Source organism: Alligator sinensis, unplaced genomic scaffold, assembly GCF_000455745.1.
Source record: "Alligator sinensis unplaced genomic scaffold, ASM45574v1 scaffold183_1, whole genome shotgun sequence".
NCBI lineage: Eukaryota > Metazoa > Chordata > Crocodylia > Alligatoridae > Alligator > Alligator sinensis.
In genome coordinates, this window is record NW_005842248.1 from 442834 (window position 1) to 463224 (window position 20391).

General features: G+C 40.9%; 1 protein-coding gene across 2 annotated transcripts in view; it reads left to right on the forward strand.

Moving 5' to 3' along the window:
* Window positions 1–20391, forward strand: part of STIM2 (stromal interaction molecule 2) — a 124040-nt gene that overhangs the window by 102454 nt on the left and 1195 nt on the right. Inside the window, exons 4-11 of one of the 2 annotated variants that reach the window (XM_025208727.1) lie at window positions 3700–3811; window positions 4239–4354; window positions 8427–8604; window positions 9293–9470; window positions 10825–10992; window positions 11258–11358; window positions 11631–11869; window positions 18538–18757. In XM_025208727.1, coding sequence (XP_025064512.1) covers window positions 3700–3811; window positions 4239–4354; window positions 8427–8604; window positions 9293–9470; window positions 10825–10992; window positions 11258–11358; window positions 11631–11869; window positions 18538–18757 — 1312 coding nt within the window. The remainder of the gene's footprint in view (window positions 1–3699; window positions 3812–4238; window positions 4355–8426; window positions 8605–9292; window positions 9471–10824; window positions 10993–11257; window positions 11359–11630; window positions 11870–18537; window positions 18758–20391) is intronic. The other variant, XM_006027500.3, reaches the window with a different exon arrangement.

Sequence of the window (20391 nt, forward strand, 5' to 3'; positions counted from 1 at the left end):
GCCACGTGTGAATAATTTCACGCAAGCCAATAATGGGACTCTAATTAGAATACGAATGGTGGGAACTCTTTGCAACGAGCATTTCTGTGCTGCAACAAAGAAATGCACCCTGCAAAGAAAGCTACAAATTGGTGGGAATTCTTTTGCACCGGGGTTCTCCTCTGCAGCAGAAAACTCCACCGTGCAAAGAAGCTGCAATTTAGCGGGAACATAATTCAGTGGTGCCAAAGCACACGCAAAACAAAATCACACCTTTGGGTTGTGACACTCATTACTTATTTTGTGCTTAGTAATTCTCTTAAGAATCCCATGCAACTTCACCTCTTATATTAGTCATACTAAGCTTTGTAGTTTAAACCAGGGCTATCCAACTACTGACCCACAAGCTGCATGTAGGCCATGAGGGGTTTGTTGTGGCTCCTACCCAGCTGCCATTCTGCCTTTTCCACCTCCCCATTGCTCTGGCTGCAAAAGCAGCCAGAGTTTCTGGGCTCCTCCTTTTTCCTCAAACTTCCACTGCCTGTCCCCACCTTGGCAGGTGACGTGGTGTTGCACAAACGGCTAGTTTTGTGCCCCTGGAGGCTTGTCCAATCCACCTCTAGGAGAGAGTCACACACACAGGCTGGGTCCAATTTCAGATTTATTGTTTGCAAACAAGTTCGACAAGGGCGCTTAATGCTCAAATCCGTGTCGACCCCAAACAGAGTCTGGGGTTCCTTTTTATAGCTAACATAAACAAAAGATTCTAACGTGTCGCGTAATTATTGGCAGCCCAAGTATTACGTCTTCCAACATATGTCTAGCAGGTACATGTTCTATGATGGTTTACATACATGTCTCATTTACATCTTAAATCTCCTCCCTGGGGCCGTCTTTAAGCCCATCTCGGTCATTCTTCGGTCAGGGTGAGTTCTTTACATCTGCATCTTTCCCTGTGCCTCTTCTCTTATCTCTCGTAAGGAGTTATTTATTGCATCTGTTCTTGGCTATGTCTGTAGAAGTCTAGTGCTACTCGTAAATCTATCATTGGCCTATATGCCTTAGCAGAAGCAATTGTGTAGTGAAGCCAAACAGTTCTCAGCTGTGAAGCCTTTGTGTAGTGAGATGAGACATTTTTATCACGCAGCTGCTATACAAACGTTATTGCAAAATCATAATGACTAGATTATAACATATTTTTACCACAGTGGGGAGCTGAAGGAGGTTGTGTGGGGAGCTGAGGGTGAGACCAGGCCTCTGAGCATACAGTGCAGCTGTGCATGTTGGGGAGGAGGTGAGTAGGGGTGCCTGCATGGTGCAGTGGCAGGGGGTAGCCCTTGTAGGCATATGGTACAGCAGTATTGGAAAGTCAGGCTTCATGGCAGGTGGTCCAGGCTTGCCCTGGTGTGGCCTGTGCTTTTTGAGGCTTCCACTGGTGCGGCCTGTAGGGCACGCGGCTCATGACTACTTAGCAGTTGGATAGCAGTGGTTTAAACTATAAACCATCCTGCTGTCTCCAGTGTAAATAAAAGACTACAAATGTCTGTCAGAATATTTTTTGGTAAAGGATACCTGTCAAATTTCTCTATTGAGAGGATACCTTAAAGTCAACTTTCCAAAGGAGTCTCAACACTACTGGACCTCCACTTATGCAGGTTCAATTCTTGGAGAAACACAAAGCTAGTGATGGATAATTCAAGCCAGTACTTTAATTCTTTATAATGCAGGGGATCTTAAAGTTTGCAAGCTCTCTCAAAGTTTGCATTTATAGTTAGGTAAAACAGTTGCCCTTGAAGTTGCAAGGGTATCTGTCCATGGCCTTTTGGGAGTATTGGTACATGTAAGGCAGAACCAGAAGCAATTACAGCTATGCTGATCCTGGATTCATAACCTGGGACAGTGTGCTGCATCAACATGACTATATTGCTTCCAAGTCTGAAAGCTAGCTTGTATATAGCCTTGAGCTATACTGACAGACCTGTAATACCTGAAGCTGTAGGCTGAGACTATTTCAAATCTCCAGTAGGCAGCAAATTTTGTTTGTTTGTTTGTTTTTAAACTGAGAGGTTTTTGCATTTTGTAGGATCCTACAAAAGTATGGGGACCTCAGAAGATCATCTAGTCCAGCCTTTTGCTCAAGGCAGGATCGTCCCCGACTAAGACATCCCAGCAAAGGGTCTGTCTAACCTGCTCTTGAAAGTTTCCAAGGATAGAAATTCCACAACTTCTCTAGGTAGCCTTTTCAATGCCTGACCACCCTCATAGTCAGAAAGCAGCTTGAGGCCATTGTTCCTAGCCCTGTCCCGTACAGCACAGAGATAAGTTCATCTCCACCCTCTCTATAAAACCTTTGAGGTAGTTTGACTATTACCAACTGCACCTTCCCCCTCCCCCCAGTCTTCTCTACTCTAAATAACCCTAGTTCTTTCAATTTTTCCTCAGTCTTGCCTCCCAGACTCCTGGCCATTTTTACTTCCCTGTGCTATACTTTTTCCAAACTCTCCACATCCTTCTTGAAGTGTGGGGCCCAAAACTGGACACGGTACTCCAGGTGTAGTGTCACCAGTGCTGAATGGAGTGGAAAAATCACTTCTCTTTATTTGTAAGTGACATTCCTGTTCATACAGCCCAGGATGCTGTTGGCACTGTTGGCTTTTTTGCAACAAGAGCACACTGTTGGCTTATATTGAGGTTATGGTTCACCATAACAGAAGGGCATGTATACTGTTGGCTGTAATCTTTAGTAGAGTAATGGTGGATAGAGAAATGTAATGGCTAAGATTTTCTCAGCTTTTGTCTATATTCATTCAAGACTCAGCTGTCCAGTTCTGGAGTGTTTGCAGACCACATGCCTAGCACAAACCCTTTTCCCGACCATAGGCAGGCCCTAGGTTCCCCTCCCTGACCTGTGGGCTCCCTGGGCCACATGGGCTTCATTGCCCAGTTCCCATGGGCCAGAAGCAGGAGCTGGAGGAGAATGGGAGAAGCCTGCAGGCTCCAGCAACAGCAGCAGCAAGAATGGTGGGAGGAGTGGTGCCTGGGCTGACTCTAAATAGGTATCTGGTAGGCCATGAGTTGAACAGCTCTGAACTAAATTATGGGGTGGGGGGAAGTATTGCAGGCTTTATACATCACTACAAGATGCTTCAGGCATTTTAAAAATTTTTTGTAATGCCCTTGGCGTTCCTAACCCCATATTTTTCCATTTCTTCTCTCTCTCTCTTCCTTGTTGCCCCACTCCCCCAACATGTTCAAATGGTATGCGTTTGTATGAATGTTCCAGTGAAAAAGGAGTCCTCTCCGTGGCCTGTGCACTAGGATCTCTGCATGTTACCTTAAATGGAATTAGCACCTGCTGGTATACAGTCAGCTTTGTAAGATAGAAAGGGCAAAGAATTTGACTTTGAGAACATTTGTTGCAGGTCTCAAGATGAGAAATTCTAAATTATGCTATGGAATTTTTAATAAAGAAATGTTTCTGTTGGTTAAGTATGTGTTTATTTGTAATTTGCTTCAGCTTTGTCTCTAAAGAGCATATAATGAAAAAAGGCAAATTGCCAGGAACACATTGTTAGTAGATGTGAGTACTACTGTGTGATTCCATTCCTTTGCTGACTATGTAACTTGCCCATCTTGCCATCTTTATTCTACTTTCAATTGTAGCCCTGATGGTTTTTTAAACTCAGCATCATTTGACAAAGGCAATCTTTTATCTCACAGTTCACAACTGGACTCAGGAGGAGACTCTTCAGTGGTTGATAGACTTTGTTGAACTTCCTCAGTATGAGAAAAATTTCAGAGACAGTAATGTCAAAGGAACAACACTTCCCAGGTGATTTTTTTCCCTTCTGAATTACTTTATAATACGTGTTATTCATGTTTTCTAATGATCTGCTGCCTCTAACTACTTTTTTCTGCTAGAGGACATGTATTTCAATCTACTCTTTTGTCCTTGCCCAAATAAAACTGAGGCACACATGGAATTCTGAAACCAGAAGTTCTATTTATTGCTGCCATAATATGCTTGAACGTCATCTGTTTCCAGCCAACAGTCCCATGTCTACATTTCATTTATCTCTTGTAAAAATAACTTCCTGATGATAATTTAACAAATTATCTCCTGGTCTCTGGTTTAACGGTAAATATAGTCAATAAAACTGACAAAAAGATCAATATGCTCTAGTATTGTGTTTTCACAGTATAGTTCTTTGTAGCTCATGTAAAAACCTGGTACGTAACATTTGATTTATTGTCAACAGGATAGCAGTAAATGAACCTGCTTTTATGATCTCTCATCTGAAAATAACTGATCGGAGCCACAGGCAGAAACTTCAGCTAAAAGCCTTGGACGTTGTCTTATTTGGACCTCTCACACGTTAGTATATCTAGGGGTTTTATCTTGTGACTAAGATCTCAGTGAGGATATTTGTCTTGATTTCAACTGAGGTTGTATACTGTAGATTAGACAGCTCTCTCCACTGTGAATATATTAGTGCATTGTGAGACCTGGGAAATTTGGTTTGTAGAATTACAATATCAGAATGCTATTTGTGATCTGGCTGTTTGCAGTACAAATTTTACAGGGGTTTGTTAGGCTGCTCTAGTGGTAGTGTTATATATCTTCCTGGGTGAGTTAAAGCTGTTCTTAGGCTGCATACACACATTCCAATAACCTGGGAGAACTCTCCCAAGGTTGGTCTCTGGATAGAAAAACTTACCCAGAGATTTGTGTACAGACATTCAAACGTTGAAGCCCTGAAGAGTTGAGAGCTTGCAGTGCTGACACTGCAGCCAGGGATGGGGGCAGACTGTTCATACATAATGTGGTCAGTAGGCTTCCTTAATCTGCTTGGTGACAGATTGCAGCAGTTGATAGGGCAGCCATGATTGACTCATCCAGACTGCCTATGGCCAACTTGCATTTACCTGCAGCACAATGTGGGAATGGCGAAGTGGGGGAGGGGAGGGTGTTCAGGAGCAGCAGAGTCCAGAGAGTGACAAACTGTCTCCTGGGGGAGGTGGGAGGTAGAAGCTGAAGGACTGTGTTCTCTTCTAAGAGAAGCCACGGCATATTCAGGCATTCACTGTCTCAGGAGAGAGACTTCTGGGAGTGATGTAACCCTTGTTGTTCCCAGGTTACTTTTATTCTAGAGCGGCCACTTTTTACCCTGGGAGAAGAAGCCTAAACATCTGTATACTTGTGGTTTCACCTGCAAGAGAAATGACTCCCCCAGGAAAAACTGAATGTCTGTATGAGGCCTTAGATAATATGTACTAAAAAAAATTTAACTAAACTGACCTCATTACTGAGATGCGGTCAGAGTAAAAACTAGCTTAGTTTAACTACTAGAGTTAAACTGAGCTAAAACTGTTTGCTGAATTTGCACCAGGAAAACCATCAGACCTAGCTCGTTTTACCTTAATTGCCTTCTTTTTCCCCTTGGCCAAGACCAGCATCTTGAACATTAATGTAACAGACAAGTAGGCTTGAAAAGATAATGGATGAAAAACTGAAGGCTGAGATGCTGCTAAATGGGTATTTAACAGAAGTTAGAAACATTGTGTGTAAAACAAACTTTTGCTTTACAAACTTTTGGTAAATCATGGGAAATGCTAAGCAAGAAATGTGTGAATATTAAATGCAATGGACTTATAACAAAGGGTTTCTCTAAAAAACTCTCTATTGATTTAGTACTCACTTTCAAAACCATTTTATGATGGGGGGAGGGGGAATAGTTTTATTTTTGTCTTTAATACCCAAGTGCACACTTTTTATTGGACCTTCTCGAAGTGTCAGATTTAGGAGCTGTTACCTGAAACCTGAAATTTGGCTCTGTCTAGGGCTTCTATAATTTATAACTTGTTCTGATGCCATCCATTGATTCAGGGATTCCAAAAATCTTGTTAGTGCTGAAGTATTTCTTTTCATATTCTGAAATATCTGATACAGCTGTTAGATGGACATGTTAGAAACCTAGGGCTAAAGGACTCATATATACCTATTCATCAGAATGAGATCAGAGGGATCAGCCTGTTGGTGCTGACCCAGACACCTTGTTCTGGGCAGACCCAAACCCTCAGACTGACCACGACTTCTCCATTCAATAATAGGCAAATGTTATTGATACACAGTGATAGCAGATATGAATAATACAGGCGAGGCAAACAAAATCCTTCCCCCCCCACCACTCCATTCTATATCTACCAGTCCTAGGGTTGTCACAGAGGGAAGATGTTTCGCCAGTATGTGAGCTTCACCCTGTGGTTCTTTCTTATGTGTCAGATGTCAGGAGCCTGGAGGTCAAGGGCCAAGGCCTCCCTCCCACTCCAATGAGGTGAGCAAGATGGGCTGGTGAAGCGCCCTCTGTCCATGGTGGCCTCAGGTTCACCCCTCAAGGACCCTTTGCTCTGAAATCCCTCCTTTTGTATTCTTTTTCCTCCTCCTGATGACTCTTCATCTCCAGCTACCGTTGATTGGTTTCCCCGTGGTCATCATATTGTCCACATTCTGTCCTGTCAGCATAATGCTTTGTTTCCTAAACCCATCACATGCACACATCTTAATTTCATCAGTCTACCAAAATCAGACATCCCAAGGGCTCTGCAGCTGGTCACTGTGACCTGACACCAATGCAGCAAACCTATCTAATGTTATGGAACACTTTGGATGTTTTTAATTTCCCAGGATGTGTATGCCTGCTTGCTAATGACACAGTGGGCCTTGAAGGAAACTTTGTCACAAACAGGCTTTTAGAAACCAGTTAACCCTTGCTGTTCCCCTGGACCATTATTCTAATGCATATCTAGTTTACTTACAAGCCAGTTCCTAAAAGCAAATTTCTAAATATCATTTTCTAGTCATCAAGCCTGCATAACAAAAATTATCAGAAAAAAAACTTACAAAAATGCCCTTTCTAGCATGAGCCTCACTGTTGTATGTCTTAGTCCTGTTTTATTAACAGACCACACTTTTCACTATACATTACGTCTTGATACAAAATGTGAGCGGATGGAGTAATGTGACTTACCCCTGTGCTGTTTGTAGTTAGGATGGCTAAAATGCATCAGGACTGCCAGCCTACCAGAACCAACGTGTGTTAGATAATGAATGTGCATATTGGAGTAATATCTGCTTGCTTAATTATTGAGAGACTTTGGCATCTTTTGAGTGTGTAATGTATTGATGCTCAGGTGTTCAGCTACATTGTCCTTCCTGCGCAATATCACTGCTATTAATTAGGAACGCCACGCATGGATATTTACGTATTCTCTGCAATCTGACTCCATAAACCCAGGATCTTTTCAGGCGAGAAACATTCTTACTGTTCCTTTATAGAAGAATTCAGTTAAAGTATATGAACTTTACTTGTTTTCAATCGAATAAGTAAACTGTTAAACTGCATTTCTATTTTGGGTGAATTGAGTAAGATGGCATTTGAAAACTTCTGTCCGCTTGTTCTTTAGCCATATTTAGGAAAGGATTTGCTGTCCCATCATGTTACTTCACTAAATTTCTTCTTTTGGAATTCTGAGGCAGCTGCACCCTTTTGTGTAACTCAGAATTCAAGGGGTCCAGTTGCATTGTACAGTCTCTTAAGGGCAGTGTGAGATGTCAGTGCCTCTTCATGAGCAGGAGCCTGTTTGTCATTTTTGGGCTTAAAGTGGGTACGTAGTGCCCCTGGAATATTTTTAAGTGCATCTTGATGGATATTTTTATGCAGCAGTTTAAATATTGCCATATCTACATGTAAAAGGAATAATCTATTTTATATCACTGAATCCTTGGCTAGATATCTTATGTTTTGTAATAGTATATAAACAAATTATGCTTTTTTAAAATTCAGATCAAACCTCTTTTATTTCTACAGAAATTTAGTCTGGTTAATTACTTTAATTGGATCATTTTTGAATACAAGAGAGATTAACAGCTATATATCTTTAGCTGGGCAGCCAAATTTTTAAATTCATATTGTCCTTATACAAGTCACCTAGAACTTTATGCTAATCTGAACCTGATCCTTTCCCTCATTCACTTATGGGGTTCCTGTTAATCTCAATGACTGCATTGTATATGGAGGGGAGGGACTTTGGAATTGAACCTGACATTCTTCCCAGTTACACAGTTTGGTTACTGATGAATTATTCTATAGTTCATGAAATAGAAATAGTTAATGAAGACTCCAGTGTCAGTGTAGCACAAGGATTTGTTAACTTTCCAATATACAGTGTGCATTGTTAATCTACTATAAATGAAGTTTAGCAACAAATCTCCTTTTGGAAAATGCCCCCAAAAGAATTTCAGAAGGGCACATTGGAGAGAGCTTATGAGTTATTTAAGTTAGAACCCACTTGGTGACTGCCAGGTTCCACCACTTTTATGACTGAAGTCATTTCCATAGCATACCTTTTAAATCTGTACTAAATAATTTGTATAACTATTTGTACAGGCCCCCCTCACAACTGGATAAAGGATTTTGCACTAATAATTTCTATAGTAATTGGTTTTGGAGGCTGCTGGTTTGCATATACTCAGAACAGGACCTCAAGAGAACACATCATAAAAATGATGAAAGACTTAGAAAGCCTCCAAAATGCAGAACAAAGCCTTCTTGACTTGCAAGAGAGGTATGTCAACCAGAAAAGATTTAAGTCTTAGTTATTTGTCTTAATGTGTTATTTTGAGGTATGAATGTTTTCATTTCTTATTTAAAGCTGTAAACTGGGGGAAGAATTGATTAGAGACAACACTGGATTTGTGCACCCTTTGGGTTTGTTTGGGTTTTTTTGGGGGGGAGAGTTCTACCAGTTCAGCCGCAATTGTTGAATATGCCTGACATATTGCAATCTCTCTGTGATATTTTAAATTTGATCAGAGAAGGTGATTCCAAAAAAGACTAAAGAAAAGTGTTATGTTATCCACTGATCGCAAAAGAACTTAACTTGGAATAACCTGTTTCTCATGCATTTTCTTCCCTTCTTTATAGCTTGTTACATTCAGGCAAGACTTTCCTGAAAACTGCTTACTGTTTTTTGGGGGTTATGAATAAGATAATACTTTTTTCATATAGAAGCTGTAATTAAAGTTCTTATAGTAAACCAGATTGTACTTCTCTCTTTACACCTTTAAGTACATACAAAGGACAGTAATTCAGATTGGTGCGCCAGATATGGGATTTTTGTTGAGATTTGAATTATTAGTTGTGATGAATGAATGGCATCTACATATTAAAATGTCTCATGGTTTTTCATTGTTCAGTGGAATATTGGGATTTTCAGTCTTTTCTCTGAGACTTATTTTTGTTCAACTTCAAAGGCTCGTAAAGGCACAGGAAGAAAATAGAAATGTTGCTGTAGAAAAGCAAAACCTGGAGCGCAAAATGATGGATGAAATCAGTGATGCAAAACGGGAAGCACAGCGCCTGAGGGAGCTGAGGGAGGGAGCTGAATGTGAACTGAGCAGGCTCAAGTATGCAGAGGAAGAACTAGTACAGGTATCTAAATTAAGGGTCACTTTAGTTTTCATAGATTTCCTGATTGGGGCTTTGTTTAATGAACTTTGTTCTTTAAAATTATTTTCCTCTCATTAGGCTTGTGGTCCTGGAGGCATTTTCTAATCTGAACATGTTTCATTGCTTCATAGCCACAGAAGCAGTATGCAATAGTAACCTGATTATGCAGACACATGTAGATAAACTGTATAACAAAATGTTACTCAAGTATAATGAAAAACAGTTCCTCATATTTGGGCACCTATATATGTGCAGCAAGGCTGCTCTGATGCACTGTTATTACATCATGTTGGAGCAGACTCAATCAAGTCTGCTGGAGAGTATTAATTATCATGCTTCAGTGTCACATGTATTGGCATCTCCACGTTGAAAAATGGCAGCAGGGGCACTTTTCAGCTGCTATTTTTCAGTGCAGGGACACTGATACATATGACACTCCAGGTGCTTTAGTTGGAGCAGCTCTTTGAGCTGCTCTAATTAAAGCACCCCCCCTTGAGCACGTGAATAAACGCCCATTTATGTCCCTTGTTCATAACTCCTGTGGACTAAAAAATGCCAAGATCAAATTGTAACAGAACGACGAGTTCTCAAAGCTAATAAAGAGGAGTTCTGAGGTCTGATGCAGTATACATAAATTTGCATTCTGAATTTTAGAAATGTCTCGCTGTTTTGCTTGAACACGGCCAGTGCCACATGCAGTAGCTCTGAAAATCCAGACTATGTCAGATGTCCTGAAGGAGGAGTCTTAGGATGATGATAGTGGCCATGGACAGGTGTTACATTTGTGACAGGGGGGTTGCCATCATGGGAAAGTGGCCCCCTGCACTTCCCTGGGTTGACCTGGAGAAGTGTGGGAGGTGGGAAGTAGCTGGGCCTGCAGCAGCAACCATCCTGGGGGTTTAGGAGTGTTGCTACTGTGGGAGAATTGTCCCCAGTATTCCTTTGGGACCAGCTGATTGGTTGGGCTGGAGGGCATTCTCCCAGGTCTGGAACCCTCCCCAGGCTCTCTGTGGCATCTGCTGCTTTTTTGACAGCCTGCTCTATTCCCAGGCAGGGGAGAGAGCAGGTAGACAATCAGTGGGCTTGCACTGTGTCCAGAGTGACCCAGGAATCAGCTTTTTAGTGCCTTGTAGCTGGAGAGCTCACTTGTGTTTAAGCCCCCTGGCTAGGGAGTTACACATGTATGCTGCAACCCCTGGGATATTTTTCTAGCATTAAGAATTTCGCAGAAATTTAGTGCTAGAAATAAATGGCTGTCCATGGCCTGTGGCATTTATGGTTGACTCACATTTACCTTCAATATTAACAAAATTTGTGGTGATTTTTGCATTTCTAGGTTCGAATGGCTTTGAAGAAAGCTGAAAAAGAATTTGAACTGAGAAGCAACTGGTCTGTTCCCGATGCTCTGCAGAAATGGCTCCAGTTAACACATGAAGTGGAAGTGCAGTACTACAATATTAAAAGACAAAATGCAGAAATGCAGCTATCTATTGCTAAAGATGAGGTACGGACACTGTATTCACGTTTGAGGTTTTGCAAAACTTTAGAAGCAAAAGCCTTGTTGACCTGGCCAGTTTTACTAGATAAATGAACTTGTGGATGTAAACATTTTAATGGGATAGAATGTTGTCCGGTCATGTTTTCTGCAGTTAAAATATAAAGGTTCTCTTCTTCACAAATACCTACTACCTTTGTTTTTTCAAAACAATGTTTTTGTCATCTGCATTAAATATACAGCCCTTGGTTTCATGTTTTATTCTGCATTTCAGGCAGAAAAAATAAAAAAGAAGAGAAGCACTGTCTTTGGGACATTGCATGTTGCACACAGCTCTTCCTTAGATGAGGTGGACCATAAAATCCTTGAAGCAAAGTAAGAGTATTAACTAGATGTGTATTATCAATTTTTTTATCAGAAATCATGGAGGTCACTGCAGATTATTTGAATTTGAATTTGATTTTACTTTTAAGTACAGTATCTTCTGAAAAGTTTAATGTGAGCTAGTGTCGAAGGTTATCATTGCATATGAGACAGCAGGGATTACACTGTTCTACTGTTCTGTACAATTGTCAGACAGTGTACTATTGTCAGTGCTGATGACAAAGCAAATAACTGTGTGTGTTCTTTTTTTTTTTTTTTTTTAGAAAAGCACTCTCTGAACTGACAACAAGTTTGCGAGAGCGTCTTTATCGATGGCAGCAGATTGAGAAGATCTGTGGCTTTCAGATAGCGCACAACTCAGGATTACCGAGCCTGACCTCTTCTCTTTACTCTGATCACAGTTGGGTAGTGATGCCCCGAGTCTCCATTCCGCCTTACCCAATAGCTGGGGGAGTTGATGACTTAGATGAAGACACTCCTCCAATAGTTTCACAGTTTCATGGTATGTCCCCGCAAAGGGAGACATTAAGGAAGTGTAGCAAGAGTAGTGAGAAATAATGTGGTGAAAAGAAATGAGCAGGAGCTTTGGAAGAGGATCAAACAAAGTAGATCTAAAAAAAAAAAAAACCAGGGGGCCATTTTTGACAGGAAATAGAAACAAGTTTTAAAAAAAGGTAGGACTTAAGGTGTTGGTGCTCAAACAAGTTGCCAGAGGCAACAAGAGACAAGGGTGTAAATTCACAGCATACTCTGTTACTTGCTGATGTGCTTGCTTTCGCTGCCCCTGTAAATGTGTGATAGCTTACGCTATGGATCTTCGTAGGTGGGTAAGTGAAGCTTGGTATTTATCACGGGATAGAGTATATCTGTAAGTGCACTCTTAAATGCAGAATAGATTATGCTAAATTCACACCCTATCTTGCTTTGTGGTAACGTGTGATGCCCATATCTTAATGGGGGAAATTAAAAAAAAAAGGTTTTTTGGAACTACAAAAATTAGAACCCCAATAAATGGGCTGGCACTAAGAGTAAAGATTGAAAAATACTTCCTGTTACTGTTGACTCTAAGCGGGGAAAAAAAAAGAGAGAATCTTAAAAATAATGTTTTTGTAAATCTGGCCATGCAAATTGGATGACAAATTTGTTTATAAAATCCAGAATGTTCACATTCCTATATAGTTAAATGTTAATCCATTTCTCTCCCATATTGGAAAACAGACTAGCAGGTAAAAAGTAGGAAACTGTCCCTTAATATTTTTGTGAGGATGTGTTACATAGCTTTCCAGACATATACCATGCGAAACAAATTAGTGCTATTGTCCAGAGAAGTTTTCAGACAAAATATTTGTGTGGGATGCAACTGGTTATTTGCAAGAAGGTAGTAAGTCAACAGTGGAAAATATTCTATCTTAAATTAAATTGTAGTTGAAAAATATACATTGGGGATTCAGACCACCCTGATGATGTAGTCATTGCATCATCACTAGACACCAGGCTGTTAAAATTGTGATTACCTAGACAGTGAAGATGACTTCACACTTGGCTGCTGAAGACAAAAAAAATTCTAAAGATGTAAAGCCTAAGAAGGGATGAAACTTTCTGGCAGTTATTGTCACAATTTTCTATTGATTCTATTTTCCTTTTAGATATAGGGTGACCACCAAAGAGGACAGTCTGGTTGTCCTCTGTCCTCTATTAATACAAAACCCAACGCCTTTATGTCCTCTATTTTTTTCTTGAAGAGAAAAATAGAGGACATAAAGGCGTCAGGTCTCGTATCAATAGAGGACAGAGTAGCAGAAAACTAGAATGTTCTCTACGATGGTCTATTTAGATACCTTTTAAGGATTCTCAGGGAGTTAGGAGCATGTAATGGTTTTGGACACTCAACTTATTTCAGCTTTTGAAGACTGTGATCTCAGTGTGTTGTCTTCCGTACTCTTGAGTGCTACATACTTTTAAGCTTCAGTTATCTGTTAACAGCAGTTTAAAAATTTGAAACTGGTGTGCATTTCCTACCAAAGGTTTGCTTATAAGCTAATAACCGATTCCTTGGCTTAAAATTGCTGAAAATCAGGCACCTAAATCATACATGGAGACTTGTGCTTAGATTTCAAATAATGAGCCCCTCCTACCTGTCAGCACTTCTGAAAAATTCAGCCATAGTTTCTAGGGCTGCCTATACACATGCTGGGGTGGGTGTGCATTTTAATTAGAGCAGTTTCTGGAGAGCCTCTCTAATTAAAATGCTGCAGCGTCACATGTATTAAGCCCCAAATGGCCACGGGGTGCTTTAACTAAAGCTTATTCAACGAGCTTTAGTTAAAATGCCCCAGTGTCCATTTCTAAACCCATGGGGCTTATACATGTGTTGCTGCAGCAATGCTGGAACTTTTTAATTAAAATGTGGTGCAGCAGATTAACCGAGTCTGCTCCGTTACATTTGAATTGGAACAGGGAGCATGTGTATAGGCACTCCTGTGGCTTTGGATGCCTAGTTTAAAGAATACCAGTTCTAGCCGCTGTATTTGCTTGTTTTTTAGAAGATAGTAAAAGAGAAAAATAACAGTGGGTTTAAGGAGATAGGATTAGAAGGACAGCATCTCTTCTGACATTTAGTATATCTTAAATCTTTATAGTAATTATCCACACTTTCACAAATACGATTACAAAGTTCCTATCATTTTAAATTATTGTTTTATCGGTCAAATTTTACCTCAATTTGGATGTTCCCATTTCATTACAGATGCATTCATATTTAGGTAGGCTTGAACAGGTAGCTAGAATGCTGTTTTTCTTCTTTTTAATATGTAAATAATTCTTTGGTTTCAGGGTTTTATGTAAAGGATACAGCCCCATTTTTACTGTTGAAGCTTCACCAGAGAAACTACTTGGTTTCAGATTTTTATCAGGCGTGTGTGTGTGTATAAATGAAACAAACATTTATTGTTGTTCATTCTGGAAAGTACCCCTTTCTTTATTTAATCTATTTAATTTTTTACTTGTGTCCTCTAAACAATAGTAGTAGTAGTTTATTTACAGCTTTTGCTAAAACAATACTAAACAAAAGTAAATAATGCAGACAATCTATAAGTAGGGCACTAGTTTTATTAACAATTAATTCATTCATGAGGCTGCAAGCATAAAATCCAGATAGGTCAGTAATGAGGTGTTGCTAGACCCAGTTACTGCAACTCACTTCTCTGGACTTGGATATCTTTGTTCTTCCACCAGTCTGTCTTCATGTAGCACAGGGGTGGGGAAAATCTGGCCCCACAGGCTGAATCTGGCCCATGGAGGGACTTTGACCGGCCTGTGGTAGATCCCTCAGTCCTGCCTGACCCAGGTGCCATCTGGCCCATGGTGCGCATCCTGCTATCCCCATGGGGCAGCTCCTTCCACTTGCCACTGCTGGCCCTGGCCTCCATCCCATGGAGACTGGCAGGGACCCACATGTGCTGCCCTGACCCCAGTCCACTCTGCTCCCGCTCCAGCCCTGCCCTGACTGGAGTGAACCAGCTCTGGACCAGCCAGGACCTGCACTCACTGGCCCAATCCTGACCCACTGTATGCCCACTTTGGACTGGTCCACCCATTCTAAGTTGCAGTGTCCAGGAAGAAGCTGTGCTGGGCATGAGGGAAAAGTGACCACCTCTCCCTCACTGCTGCCAGGCCCAGAGCCTGTGCCTGGGCTGCCTTGAAGCTCCTCTTCACTGCTGTTACCAGTGCTGCCTCTGGGCCACCCAGCGGGGCAGTGGTGGCAGTGAAGAGGAGCTGCAGGGCAGCCTGGATGTGGACTCTGAGTGGTCACAACAAGAAGGGCCTGGCAGTGGTGTGGGTGGGGCAAGCTGCTTTTCTCATGTACCCAGCAGCAGCTTCTGCCCCATGCATCATCTGGATGGGCCGGTCCAGAGCAGGCTGGGGCTGTGTGTTGGTTCCATGCTGGTACAGAGCTGGTTCGCTCTGGCCAGGGCAGGTCTGGAGCAGGCGTGGGGCAGACCAAGGCTGGGAATGGGGCTGTGTACTTGAATCCCGGCTGGTCCGGAGCTGGTTCCCTCTAGCCTGGGCAAGGCTAGAGCGGGTGCAGGGAAGGCCAGGGCTGGGGTTGTGTGCTCAGCTGCTACTGGGCACTGGTGGTGGCAGAAGTGGTAGGGAGGAGCCTCAGGGCCTGTAGGCTCCAGGTTTGGTGAGCTGTTGCCCAGGGGGAGGTGGCAGCCCTTAGAGCAGGCAGCCCCATCCCCCTTTTCCCACACCAGTGAGCTGCCGCAGCACTCAGTAAGTTGTTTTTGTTTTTTTTCCTGTGGATTTCATAGGCATTGCCTGGATTTTGCAGAATCCAGCCAATGACCATGAATCCAGGGAATCGTGAATTCAGTAGTCCCTACATGTAGCGCAACATATATCTTTCTTCAGTTAAAGAGAAACTAGAAGCATTACTAATATGTTAGGGAACTACCACTATATTATTCAGTTTCAGATAAAAGCAAAAAACAAATATTACTGTTGGAATGTGCATTCATTTGCTGGAGTGTATATAAAGTTTTAAAAACAGAACAAACTAGGCAAAAAGTAGTCAAAGAATATTGTACCATTTGTCCTGTAGTCATTATAGTTAAATGTAGTTCAATGTCAGATTCTGAAGACAACATCTTGCCTTCTTGATTGTCTTTATAGTGCCTCCAATACTTCACTGTCATTCATTTCTGTAGCTGAATTAATATTACCACACCTGAGTTAAGGTTTTTAGCTAGAGCTAAGAACAGTCTGTAAGACTGTAAAATTGGAGAGAAACATTACCAGGAATGGCTAACAGGCAGCAAAATTGCAAAAAAAGGATAGTTTGGATAGTGAAACATCAAGACCCCTAAAAAGGATAGACAGTTGTTAACACCTGTGGAGAGAGTTTAACAGTAATAAAGGAGATGATAATAAGCCATGAGTCAATTGACTTGCTCAGCACTATCTGAATAGAAATGGGACTGCCCCTCAGGCATTTGGTTTTAAAGTTTGGGTGGAGCAGGAATCAAAGGCAGGTGCATCTGCATCACTGCTCCTCTCCTCCATCCACTCCTGGTATGATGTATGTATAGAAGCTGATAAACCTGAAACTCATAACTGAACAAACTACAATGAATTAAAAAGGGCCTGGGACTTGTTGAACAACTACTCCACAGTAAATATATGCTTGTTTTTACCCTGTGGTAAGTGAATGCTGAACTGGGGGAGCCTAGTCCTGGGTTTATTCAGGGTAGTCTTCCCAGGTTTAGCTTTTATTTACCACAGGTGATGGGTTGTTATTGTAAAGCATCTGCTCCATAGTAAGTCCCTTTCCCCCTTAACTTGCTGTACTTTATTCATTTTATACCCTCAGATATCACCATATATTTTATCCTAAAAAAGTCAAGACGGGGTACAGCCAGCCATCACTATCCCATAACACTGATTTATTAAAGTAATTTTGATTTTGTATACACAAGCATTTACTTCACTTTAAAGGGATACCTACTCCATGGTTATGCCAGCTCGTAACTTAATCTTCAAAGCTCACTTCACTATCACAGTTCATCGTATTAAAACTGCAGTCAGATTCAGTGTATGCTCATTTTAACTAGTAATCTTCTGTAACATTGACAGGTCAAGAGCTGTGTTCAGCTTAGAAATAAATGAAGCAAAATTTAAGAACTGTAGATTTATAGGCTTCCAGAGAGCAGATGCTATATAACATTCTGTCCTTGAACTCAGTTACTACTCAGTTCAACAAAGTGTGCAAAAATCTGATAAGTTGAGGTCAGGTGCAGCTGCGCATTGTAAGCTGTGACTTCCCGAGTGACCTTCTGCTTGGAGAGTAGGGTGGTAACTAAACCTACTGTGAGATTCCAGGAAGTATAGAAGCTAGTGGAATTATCTGCCTTGTCCTTGCTTGTCATGGTACAAATCTATATATAAGTATGTAAGCAAATAAGTTGATACACAGGAAGAGACAATATGGGTTATCCAAAGTTAAAATGGCTTCTCAGGAGGAAAGGTGCATGTGGTATTAATCCAGCCTGATTTGCAAAATTACTGAATTTCCTGACTTATTTCCTTAGTTAAGTAGAGTAGGCAAATTTGACACCATTGTGAGCAAGGCCATCCTTGTCCAAGTGAAGTATTGCAAAGCTGCCATGATCTTAGTATGAAGAAGTCTACAAATTGTGAATGCCATAGCAGTGAGTCTGAGTAATTCCACAGGTTTATTTTCACTTGAGTGGTTCTGGCCGGCTTGCTTTCCAAATAAAACAAACTGGAACGATTTCCTGGACTGCTGCGTGTGGCCTCTTGTCAGACAGTTCCTTAATAAAGTCTTAGTTTGCTTCTTCATTATTTGACAAGGAGGAACTGTACCTCATCACCGTTGCTGTTGTGGTAGGTCTGGGGAAAAGAAGCGTTATCAAAGAGGAAAAAAATATACCAGTACAAATTTCTTGCAGTTAAAACCAGACAAGATAAATCTGGCATCTGCTCAATATTTAGCAGAAAATTCCTTCAATATATATTTGACATTTTCTGTTGAGACAGCAGTAATTGGCAAGTCTTGAATAGGTCAGAGTTCATAACTGTAGCATACATGATTTTAAATAAATTTAATTTACTCCAGACGCTTTTTTTTAGTTAGGTTTACTTGTTTGAAAAAGGTGCTTGAAAAAGCTGTTTCCTCTTGTTTTATGTTGGTTATCACGCAAGCAAAATACAGGAGAATAATTGTGTAACATATGATAATGTAATACCACCATTTTAAACCTACAAACATGCAGGACCAGATTCTCAATTGAGATATCTGTCCTCTTCATGCTGCCTGGAGAGGCGGGTAGGGGGCACATAAGGAGCCAGAATGTGGTTGCAACTAGCCAGAGGGATGCTTTGGTGACACAAAACTGCTATATTCAGGTCCTGGATTCCCACAAACCCCTCTGGGGGAGAGGGTGTGGCAAAGCAAAAGTTTGCTCCACCTTTCCTCCTGTTTAAGTAGTGGTAATTGAGCACTCTGTAGCTGTTCACAGACACGTTGATCCTGAAGATCATTTATCTAATATGTCACTCCTGCAAGAAAGAGTATCTGCCTATAGGGTTTTCAATAATCATGTTAACATCAAGTAACACCGTTTTTTTTTCCCCCCCTTTCCCTCCCAGGGTCCATTGTAAAGCCTCCCAGCACCTTAGCAAGAAGCAGTAGTTTGTGTCGCTCGAGGCGCAGTGTTGTGCCATCATCTCCACAGTCGCAACATACTCAATATACTCCGCATACTTTGCACTCCCCTGACCCTGACATCCTTTCAGTGTCAAGTTGCCCTGCTCTTTACCGTACTGAGGAAGAGGAAGAAGCTATTTACTTCACTGCTGATAAACAATGGTATAAAGAATACCGGCATGTTATTAGAAGTCTGGTAGAATTGCTCTTAACTATTTAGAGTAGTGTTAGAAGTCGAACTGAGCCAGAAGATATAGTAGCCAACAGGCTGACCACCTCAGTTATTATGACTCGTTTGGAACACTAAATGGACTTTTCATGGTCAATACAGCAGGTAGAATTTGGTATTTACCACAATCTTAGATGTACTGAATCAGTTCAAGTTCTTAGCTGTATTTTCTCTGATGGGGACCAAAAGCAATCTTAGTTATCAGGCTGAGAGAAAGTGGACTGCAATGCAAACCTTAGTCAGAAGAGAGGTCAGAATGCTTTCCTTATACTTTATACCATAGAGAGCTCTCTGCTCACTTGTTGCTACCTTTTTTTTTTTTCCTAAGGAAAAACATAGTCTTTTCATGGGGTAACAAATGGGTTGACATTGTATGTTAAGGACTTCTATTCTCAAGTAAACTTTCAAGTATAATCACCCTGAGTCCATTTTCATGGGTTTCATAACTTTTCTTAATTTATTTACAGAGCTCTTGTTCCCTCACAGTCTGTCTTTTAGCTGTTCATTTCTGAAACGGCACAAGAAATTGGGATATCACAATAACTTCTAAGACAGCATCCTGTCACAATTATAAATATAAATTAATTCCTTTGCTGTTAGGATTAAAGAGGAGGTTTGGAATTATTTAAACACTGGCATTGCTTACCAGTAAAGGGGATGCTAATATTAGCCAAATAAACTTTAAAAAAGAAAAGTGTGTGTCAGATTTGTGCCAGAGGTAAAATGCTTGAATTAATTTGTTTCTGTCCATTGTATTTATGTCTAATTACTAGTTAGGGAAAAACCTGCTAGTAAAAGCAGGAGCTCATAGGAGAAAATTTGTCTGCTCTAAGACTTCAGGTGCTTCTTTAAATTGTATGGTTATACTGTACAGTGTATTTGTAATTGAAAGTTTTAAATTCAGAGGAATGGTAGTTCAGTAGATAAGGTCCTGGCCTACAATAGATGTGTTCCTTGCTTTGTCACATACTTCATGTGACTTTGGTCAAATGTCTTTGTTCTGACACTGAGAAATAAACTGAAGAAATTGAGGCTTTTGAGTGCTGTAATAATGAAGGCTATATAAGTATCTTCAATAAATAAGAAGCTGGGTGAAAAAATGCTGCTTTTTTCGCTGGTACTTCTCTCTCAGTTTTTTTTTTGTTTCTTTACATTCATTTTCCCTCAAACCTTAAATTTTAGGAAAGTAGATGTCTTCATAATAGACTTTGGCTTGGTTCTTCCTATCTTAGGGAATTCCTTCAGAACACTAATATTTTTAGAATGTGGAAATACTTTATTTGGATGATTGTTGCTCTTCTACTTTGAAATGCAAATGACTGATTCTGAACAGATCGAGGACTTTTACGTGTGCTCCAGGGGTGGGGATGGTGCTTTAAGTAGAGCGCTCTAATTATAGTGCTGTAGCATCTGGCGTATTAGTATCCCCATGCTTCAAAATAGCAGCAGGGGCGCTTGAACTAAAGCTCGTTCGATGAGCTTTAATTCAAGTGCCCCCGCTGCCATTTTGAAGCACAGGGATGCTAATACATGAGACACGGAGGCTGGCTGAAGCGCAGTAATTATC